General features: G+C 31.5%; 1 protein-coding gene across 1 annotated transcript; it reads right to left on the reverse strand.

The window, feature by feature from the left end:
• Nucleotides 1–8,243: 8,243 nt before the first annotated feature.
• On the reverse strand, nucleotides 8,244–9,581 carry LOC126713237 (transcription repressor MYB6-like). The gene is made up of 2 exons (XM_050412942.1): nucleotides 9,363–9,581; nucleotides 8,244–9,145 (listed from the first exon to the last, which is right to left on the reverse strand). Exons 1-2 carry the CDS (start codon nucleotides 9,493–9,495, stop codon nucleotides 8,418–8,420), a joined length of 861 nt encoding a protein of 286 aa, XP_050268899.1. The 5' UTR covers nucleotides 9,496–9,581; the 3' UTR covers nucleotides 8,244–8,417.
• Nucleotides 9,582–10,769: the final 1,188 nt, after the last annotated feature.

The raw sequence follows: 10,769 nt of genomic DNA on the forward strand, positions 1-10,769 counted from the left end.
ATGAGAATGAGTGTTTCCCTAGTATCACTCCACTTTATGAGGACAATTTTATTTATTGAATTTAAGCAAAATCTTATATGTTTAATTTTTTTAAAATAAAAAATGAAAGGAAATATAATTAATTTAATGATATATATGGGGGATTTGGCTGAATTTAAATGTTGAATAAAATAATAAGAAAAGAAAAAAAAAGTAAAAATAAAAATAAAATATATAACAATAAACACTAACTTATCCAAATAATTCTATTTAATATAATAATATTATATTCTTATATACTATTTTTAATTCTTTATAATGCAATAGGATAACATTTAATAATCAAAGTGAATCAAAAAAAAAAAAAAAAAAAAAAAAAAAAAAAAAAAAAAAAACTAAATCACATCAACCTAAAACAGAGTTCTAAAAAACACAAAACTTTATCAAGCTAAAGTAGAGAAGCAAGAAATTAAAAAAAAAAAAAAATCTACCAAAAAATTGGGGGAGAAAGAGAGGGAAATAACCCTTTTTTGTGAGGAAAGATTATGCAAAGAATGGAAGAGTGAATTACACAAATTTATACTAAGAGGATGATAATAAAAATAAACAAAATAAAGGAAGATAAAGGGAAAGAGGAAGAGTGATATTAAGGTAGAAGGTTTGGGGAGATGAAAAGGTAAAGGAAAGGAAAAGGGTTAGAGAAATTATAAATATTAAAAAAAAGAGAGTACAATTTGATGAGAACATTTTTTTTTTTTTGAATTTAAGTAAAATATTATTTTTTTTAAATTTTTTAAAACAAAAAGGGAGAGAATATAAATAATTTAATGATAACGAGGTTGTGGTTGAATTTCAATATTGAATAAAATAAGATGAAAAGAAAAGAAAAGAAAAACGTAAAACTAAAAGATATAACAATAAACACTAAATTATCCAAATCATATTATATAATAGAATAATATTATATTCTTATCTATTATCTTTAATTCTTTATAATGTAATAGAATAACATTTAACAATCAATGAGAACAAAAAATAATAAAACTTAAAACAAAAAACTAAATCATATCAACCTAAATTAGAGTTCTAAAAAGTACAAAAATTTATCAACCTAAAACAGAAATGCAAGAAAAATAAAAATCCACTAAAAAATTGAGAGAGAGAGAGAGAGAGAGAGAGAGAGAAATAACTTTTTGTGAGGGAAAACTATGCAAAGAATGGAAGAGAAAATGACAAATTTATAATAAGAGGGAGTGAATAAGAAGAGTCAAAATAAAGGAAGATGAAGGGAAAGATGAATAGTGATATTAAGGTAGAGGGTTGTGGGGAAATGAAAAGGTAAGGGAATGAGAAAGGTTTGAGAAAGTGTAAATATTAAAAAAAAAAAAAAGTGAATGTTAAAAAATATTATAAAAAAATTGGAAAGAAAAAGGATAATGATGTAGACACTGATATGGCTTAACTGAAGCGTAACAACAACAAATGCTATGTTTCAACTTTTCTATATATATAGATTTTAATTATCACATCAACTTTAAAAATCACTAACCACCAAGTGTGGCCCAATGGCTTGTCCACCACTGGGTAAGGCTTTGGGGTTTGACTGGGTTTGCTCCCCAGTGCGAGTCCTAGCAACTGCAACACCTTGTGGCCAGCGTTAGGCTCCCACTACAAGCGAGGATTAGTCGAGATACATGTAAGTTAGCTTGGATACCTTGTGGGGAAAAAAAAAATCTTTAAAAGCCACTAACCCTCTATAGGCGTACTCGGATGCTGGGCTCATTGATTTAGATGAGAATGGCATGTACAATGCCAATTTTAATTTGGGATGAGAAGAATACTGGATTGGACAACAAAAAAAAAAAAAAAAAATTGAATAAAGAATAACAAGTGATAGGGATAAATCCCAAAATAGACGGATCCAATTAACGGAGGCGGTCATAAACGACGGAGTCATCAAAAGAGACGGCCTAGATACTCTACCAACCAAAGAACTAGTAGACGGGCTCATGACTTGGATGGAGAGGCAAGGTGACAGATGGACTCCTTAAAGTAGACAGATCCAAAGGAGATGGTTTGTTAATGCCACATGGTGCCTACGTGGCATGAGTGGTCTTCAAGAATCCAAGTATGGAAATATCTTGCATTCTATGCCCAACCATAATCAAAGGAATCTCTATAAGGAAAGGATCCCATAAAATATGAATATTAATGAGAATCTTCTCTACAAAGAAATACATTCTTTGCCAGGAAATAGAGGTTAGCTCTACACTACTATAAAAATCCCAAAACCCTCATAAATCAAGGTAGGCACGATTCCCCAACTCCGGTACTCTAGAGTTATAGAAATTCTCTCTCTAACTTAATCTTTGGAGGGTATTTGGCTGATACCGCACTGGTATTCTCTGTAAGGTCTTCTCTGTGTTTCTGTTTCGCAAGTTCTGTCAAGAGCATGTGAGGATCGTTCGACTCACTGACAATTTTTTGCATCATCAACAAGGCATGATAACGTCTTCTACAAAGTGAACTTGTTTTAAAATGTAACCAAAAAGCCGCCCCATTTTTATTGATTGTTTTTTGTTTTTGTAACATCCTAAGATGGAATACAAGACCAACAATTTGGAGTGGAGGGAGTATCTTGTAGTTAGTATTTTTTTTTTTTTTTTTTGCCTTATTGCGTTGTTCCAATATTAACTCAACATTTACGATGATTTAGATTAAAATCAATTTATTTCGAATGTTCAGATGAAGGGGCCTAAGCCATTATAATTTCCGGTCAGTTGGTCCTCCTCCCATGCATAAAATTCGTCTAAGTCCATGAGTTGTGAGTCACGACCCACAACGCCACCACCACCATAAAAGATAAAACCAAAACTAAGAAGACTGGCTTGACTCCACAGAAAGACCAAATATGAACTTATGGCGTTCATAGCCTTTCAGCTGATTAATAATGTTATTGCGATGTCAAAACCTATCCAAATTGATTTTTGTTTTTTTAATAAATTCAATAGTTACATTGGCGATAAGAGAATTGCACCTTCAAGGGTGGAGCTAGGATTTTTTGTTTGGGGGGCCAAATTTTGGTGTTAATATATTAGTTTTGAGTTAAAATAAACCATCATATACATGCGTAAACATACATACACAAATATAAATATTAATATTTTGATACTAGAGTATGTCATAATTTATAAATATATTGTATATAAAATTAACAACTTTCAAATATGTATATTCGCAAAATAATTTTTAGGGGAACTTATCACATTTTAAACTTTAATGAGTATACAAAAGCTATTTAGTTTGATATTAAACATGTACAAAAAATGAATTAGAGAAAACAAAAACTATTTTGTCTCTATAACTACTAGACCAATTGACAAATTTTATTGGTTTTTAAGAGCATTATTGGACTAACTCAAACATTTGAGGGGGGCCAACTTCTATTTTTGTAGCTAAATATTTAAAGTTTTAATACTTATACATAGTATAAAATAAATTTTTAAAATTGGGGGGGCATGGCCCCCCAAGCCATGCTATAGCTCCGCCCATGTGCACCTTGAATATTTGTGTTAAAAACACCAAGAAGTGCGATTGGAACTACAATACTCTTGTCAAATCCAACTTGATTTGGCACAACAACATTATAAATTAGAGTTTTAAGGTGTAATTGCAGCTTAGACATGCATGTAAGCAGGGACGGAGCTGTGCATTGGCCTTAGGCCCCCCCAAAATTTTTAATTTTTAAATGCTAGGTATATGTGGGTTGAGTTTTAATTAGAAGCTGAGCTCTATAAAATTAAACTTCACCCCTCTAAATAATCGTTGACCCCCTTAAACAAGAAAATACCTAAATAACAAACAAATTAGTGCTTGTTGGTAGTGCCGAGTTGCCCAGTGAGTGGGTGTTGTGTTAGAATAATTAAAATAGTGTTTTTTTTCTTTTAAATAAGAATTAATATAGTGTTGTTTGTGGTGTTTGTTTAAGCATCTTCGTAACTATATCAAAGAGACAAAAGAGTATTTTTAGACATACATAATTAATCTTAGCCATTAACAACAATCTTTGTAGTATCAAACTCTCTGTTTCACTGTCTCTTTTTATTTATCTATTTGAATGTTGTTAAAATTAGACTTCACAACAAATTAAAAGATTGATTTTCAATTTCATTTTTTAATGTCGAGTTCTCTTTTAATAAATAAATGCTAATTTGGATTTTCACGAATTTTTTTTTCTCATATTTTGGCTCCTCCAACTCAAAATCCTAACTTTGTCCTATATATATCTTCTCCTTCTACTTTAGCCCCCCACCCAAAAAAAGAAAAAAAAGCCAACAACGTGTATGTTGTAAATTCAAATATAGGCGAAGCTGAAATTATTAGAAGTGTTCTTCAAGATCGCAAACTATAGGAGTAGTAAGTGGCAACCCCAATAAATGAATGTAGACATAGTGTTATGTAAAAGACCGTAGCTTTTGATGGTATTATGTTCCACTGGTCCGTTGTTTTTTGGACTTTGCAAGTGCTTAACATCAGCAAAAATTAGTGTCACAGTTCGGGGAAAAATGGGTGAAGGAAAATATCAAATCCCAAATCGAGGGGTCACCATGTGAATTTCCAAGGCCTACTAGGATTCTGTACTTTTTAAAATCAATAAGTTTAAAGTCACAACATATTTCACACTAAATTAAATACTTTTTTTTTTTTTTTTTTTTTTTTTTCTGGTCTGGACAAACGAGGGTATCTAATTTGAAATGAGGGGTTACTATCTGTGAATTTCCGAGGCCCACTGGGATTCCATGCTTTTCAAAATCAATAAGTTTAAAAGTCACAACATATTTCACATTAAATTTCATATTTGTGAGTGGCATTTTTTTTCTTACAAATGAAGGTATTCAGATCTTTTTGAATATCTGACTATTAATATTCCCTCAAGTGTATGTAGTTCCCCTATCTCACATACATCGGGTTATTATAGGGAGAAATCCCTTAGGATGGCCTGAAGATGTCGACAAAAATTTTTGAACCCAGGATCTCATAGATATTAGGAACCACTTAGCCAATCACTTGTTAATACTTAATAGAGGATAATAAAGTGGTGTGAGTAGTAGGTCCATTTAAAAATCAATAATAACTTGCAAACTAAATAGTTGTGAAAAATATTGTGTCTACATGGACTATACTTTTATTTATTCTTATAATGAAGAACCTCGCCAAAGCAATGCCGTTTGAACTTACCCCGGATAGTGAACCCTAGATACATGTAAATGCAATCACCCTTAAATCACAAGTACCAAGTAAGTGAGGGTATGTTGTATGGGATTTGAACCAAGGCACTCCAACCGGAGTGAGGTTTGTCTTGTTGGATATATTTCAACAATTTACTGATGTGATAAAGCAAAAGGAACAATACATAGATTTAAAATTAAATAATAACACAAATTGATATAATAGGTAAAAGTAATAAACAAATACTGAATATAAATAATAAGAAATCTGCAAATAATTGAAGACTCACAAACCAGATGCTTGAAAGGATGAACAATGCGTGAAAGGATGAACAATTGAGATCAAGTCTTGTGTTTTACACAATCTCCTTAAAGCAGATTTCGCTCCTCACATTTTCACTATGGTGCTTTGAGACTCGTGGACGTCTGCCTCCCAGGATAAAATGATCTTCAGCACGAAAGAGAAGCACACAAGGTCGTGCTCTTCGAACTACTCAATGCTTCTTTCTCTCTCTTTGACACAAAATGAATGAACAAAAATCTCACTAGGAGAGTTTTCTCTGAAAAGTTTTTTTCCATGAATGAGGGATAATGAAACTATACGTAAGTTAAAACTGAAACATTGTTTCAGAGATTACTTCTGTGCACAGACTAACTGACTCAATAATAAAATATTATTATTAATTGGATAAGTGGGCCTAGTCCACATATGCCTAAAGCCCAACCAAATATCCAGCCCAAAGCTCATATTTTCTATTATTTCCAATGTGGGACTCAAGGATTTTCACCACTTATAATAACATATTCAAGTGAACATAGAAAACATTAATTTCTTATTCACTCCATGCTATTTTTCCAACATGTCTGCTACAACCTACCATGACCAATTGGCCCACACCCTCATGGGCTACATTACTTTAATTTTGTGATTAAGAGGAGGCTATGAATACCAATTGGTTCTGAAAATTATGCAAAACATTAATTTGGCTAAACAAACTCTATGCCTGCATTCACACGCAACATCAACAAATTATAATCATACTAAATATTCTCACAAATCTCATAAACATAAATTAACCTAAATTTTTTCTATATTAATAGGATTAGTGTACTATATATATATATATATATATATATATTGAGAAGATAGTGTATTTCTATATATATTTATGTTTTAAAACTAAAAGAGAAAATCTTTGAACATTTCTCGACTAAGTATTTTACAAAACATCGCTTTTGACAAAAATATTGAAGTTTGACAAGTGAGATTAAGTAATGTTAAAAAATAAGCATACTTTGAAAAATTGCACTAGTTTGAAGTAAGTGTGTTGGCATGTAGCGCATTACATTAGGGTGGGGTTTGGATTCAACTTAATCCGGCAACAACGTTTTCCGTCCTTTTTTTTTTTTTTTTCCCCTGCACATGAACAGTGATATTATTGTAAAGGGGACAAAAAATACTATTGATATACTGTTCATGCATTGTTCATGGGTCTCACGATACTATTCACACATTTAAAAATTATTTTACTACAGTGTTTTCAGTTTTCAATTTTCAGTTTCAGCAACAATAAGTTCAATCCAAACGGATCCTAGATATTTAAGCAGGTTGATAATTCAAATAGACACAAGAACATGCTCAAATTCGAATGGTTCTTTGACAAACCAAGTTGATTTGTTTGATTAAGCTCACATCAAGCTCGAGCTCAAAATTCAACTATAGTCTATAAGACTCGCACACAAATTACTTTTAAATCATCCTAGCTACTATAACTTGCACACACACACACACTAACACCATAGACGAGACAAAAAAAGTCCCTTTCGTTCATGCTTTGATTACCCATGGACCATGTTCCCAGCTCGAGTTCTTGCCTTATAATTATTGTGACTATAAAGAAGAAATTGTTGCTACTCTTATCATTAAGTGTCGGTCAGCATTGCTTGTTTAAACTCAATAATCCATGTCAAAGACCTTATAGCTAAATCAACGAGCATACTTGCACTTGCACATATAGAACATTCATGTTAGGAGAGTTAGCACCATAGAAGGCTAGCTATATGGAATTTTCAAACAAAATTAAGGTATTAATTTGCTTTATTTTAAATTTTAGGGAGATATTGCAACTCGATTGATAGTTTAGGGTAGATATATAGTTTGCAATTTCTACCTTTACTTTGATCAAAACTATGTTTGATGATGCTAATTTTGTTGGTGTATTTCAATTTCACGTGCATATTAGTTCATTCATCTGTTTCGATAACTTAAATAAATAAATAAAATTAAAAAAAAACTTTTTAATAATGGGCTTTTAAAAAAAGTTGTAAATTTTTTTTAAAATAGTTTTAAAAATTGTACTATAAAAAAATGTCATTTGTCACCGCCTTACCATAAAGGCAGAATCTTATCATTCATTGGAATTACAGCTCATTGCACGGTTGTTAATCTAATTGGGCAAGGGTTATATCTACTACTCCTATGCAGTTGATCCATTGTGATAAATGTTATATGTCCACGTCTCAACAAGTCCCAAGCCGATTCCAAAGCTGATTATGATTAATTTTGTGACTTTTTGTGATAAGTGAAGTACATAATTGCATAAATAGTGGTGCCACTTGTACAAACTACAAAGTACAAACCACTGCATAAATAGTACTATGTGTATTACCGTGCACGAAGTTGCCATTTATAGTAATTCCCTTTGCCTTCAAGTGTACACTCTACTTTCACTGCAAAACTAAAACAACAATAAGTCTATAGCACAAATTTTTTTACAACAATTGAAGTGACAAGTTATTATTAATAGATAAAAAAAAATGATAATAATAATGACACAGGCGAGAACCAATAAAAAAACCACTAATAATCAACTCAATTGATGTTAATTATTTTTTAAATGATTGTCTGTAATATTAATCAAACTAAAATACTAGTATTTGGTAGAAATAGCTGGGTAGTCGGCACGTGTATTTATGTGCATGTAGATCGAAAGGGTGGCGAGTAAAAGAGGAAGGTAAGCACGTGAATGATACAAAAATACAAACACTAAACATACCATAATCCGCATGATCGATGAGCTAATATATAACTTAATAAACACATGACGTTGCTCTTATTTTTAGTACAGCCAAATCCATAATAAACCTAACTAGATAGCGCTACTTCCATTCATACAATGGAACTTTTTTTTTTTATTAATTAGTATACAATCAAATCAACAAGGATTTTACAAATGAGTCCAAAGGGAGTTCATTTTCATCCTCTAGAAGCTGCTGATATTCCTCATAAATCTTGTCAAGCATATTTTCTGTGGTCTCAGAGTAGTTTTGGCATGAAAAGTAACATGCATCGTCATAATCATTCACAAAATCACTATGGTTATTTTCACAAACCAGAGCCTCTCCACCATTAATATCAGCATCTTTGTGATCAGACCAAAACCAAGGACAATTCAGAGCCTCTGCATGATCGAGTCCATTATTATTATTATTGTTTCCATCTCCATTACTAGATGAACCACTTACCATGCTTTCAATACTATTATTCCTTGTAATTGCAAAAGGTGAAACCCTCACAGCCTTTGGTTGATGAACTTTTGTCTTTATTATCATTTCTCCATTAGAACTATCTTGATTATCATTCTTCTTCTTTCGCCTGTTTGGAACTTGAACACAATTTGATGCTCCTTTGTGGTCGTTTTGGACATTCTTTGCTGAGTTCTTGACCTTTTTGCTTAGATGAGAATTCCAATAATTTTTTATCTCATTGTCAGTTCGGCCAGGCAACCTTGCAGCAATAAGAGACCAACGGTTGCCAAGAAGTGAGTGAAGCCTGATAATTAGGTCTTCTTCATCAGGAGCAATGTTTCCTCGCTTTATATCAGGTCGAAGATAGTTCAGCCATCTTAGCCTGCAGCTCTTACCGCATCTAAGTAACCCTTCAAGCACAAAAAACACCAACTCTAGAGTAAAAACAAAAATTCAACTTGTTTTGCTTAATATCTGATCATATACTTAAATCATATTATCAAAGTTATGTTGAGATTTTTTTAACATGTTATTTTTATCTTTCTAATAATAACAAACAATTCATCTCTATATATTAAGAAACAGAATGCAATAAGTCATACATTATTGTAGTAGTAAACGAAGTACCTGCATTTTTAGGCAAAGATCTCCAATGGCCCTCACCATGAGCCTTAATATAGTTCATGAGCAATGTGTCTTCTTTGGGAGTCCACGGACCCCTATTCATACCAATTTTTGAACAACATGGGGCTCTTCCCATTTCTCTCTTCTCTCCTAGGATATCACAGAATCATGTGCATGTAAATGAATGAGAGAGAGAGAGCGAGAGAGAGAGGAAAAAGAACACGAAGATGGGAACCAGCTTTTCTGCTCTTTTATAGTTGGTTTGAGCTTGAACCGTGATGAACACTCTAGAGTAAACTCGTAGAGCATCTTAAAAACACATAACTATTAGATTATTTAATTAGTAACATGTAAATAGAGTAACAAAAACAAACGAAGTGTCTAACATGCTGGCGGCTCCAGGTAGAGTGGAGGGTGGTCACAGGAACACCTGAACTTGGAAAAAAATTAATTATTATATGTAAATTTTATGATTTTTTATCCTTAAAAAAAATATTTGGGACCATCCTAAATTTTTTTAGGCTCAACATAATTATACTTTGGACAAAATTTAGCAACAAACTTGATTGTAAATTAATACTACAATTCTACTCAATCTTTTTTTATTGAATGTGAATTTGGGTAAATCCACCATTGGATTATATTTTTTTTTCTTAAATCCTCCATACTTGAAAATTTTCAAAAAGATCAAATATCAATAGCTATGTCATCACTCAAATCTTTAAATTTCAAATTTTTGTTGTCTACAATTATACATAAAAAAATAAAACTAAATAGTAAATAACTTCTGATTAACATGAAATTTGACTTGTATTTTAAGAACATAAAAAACATACAATTTAATATTTAAATTTTCAAAATATATAACAATGTTAATTTGTTTAGTTAGAATTGTAGCAAAAGCCCAAGAAAATTTTTATGAAACTAAAATTTTGAAAAAGATATAATTTGCAGTATTGATAATGAAACTATCATGCAAAAATTTCAAAATAAGAAAATTCAAAAAGGAAATTGTAAGACTTATGTCTTTGTGTGTATGTGTGTTTTTTTTATGGTCAATATATGAAATTCTATTTTTATTAAATTTTGTATAATTTAAGTTTCTTAATGACCACTTTAAAAAATATTTCTGAATCCGCCACTAGGACTCTAACACAAATGATATAGTATTAGTGTGGGGTATTTCAGTTCACTACCGCTACAATGTCTTAAACTAAATGGGTAGGTTATATTTTTTGGCAAAATTGATGACAAGCAAGAAGAAAACTCAACTACCATTCTTCCCTCTAATCTGCCCTTCCTCCAAGCATTGACCATTGACCACATCCCTTGCCTATTATTTCTACGGCATATGTTTATACTTATGATACTAAGGTAATATGGTAGTGATTTTGGAAATAATCATTAAAT

The sequence above is a fragment of the Quercus robur genome, chromosome 2 (assembly GCF_932294415.1).
Source record: "Quercus robur chromosome 2, dhQueRobu3.1, whole genome shotgun sequence".
NCBI classification, from domain to species: domain Eukaryota; kingdom Viridiplantae; phylum Streptophyta; class Magnoliopsida; order Fagales; family Fagaceae; genus Quercus; species Quercus robur.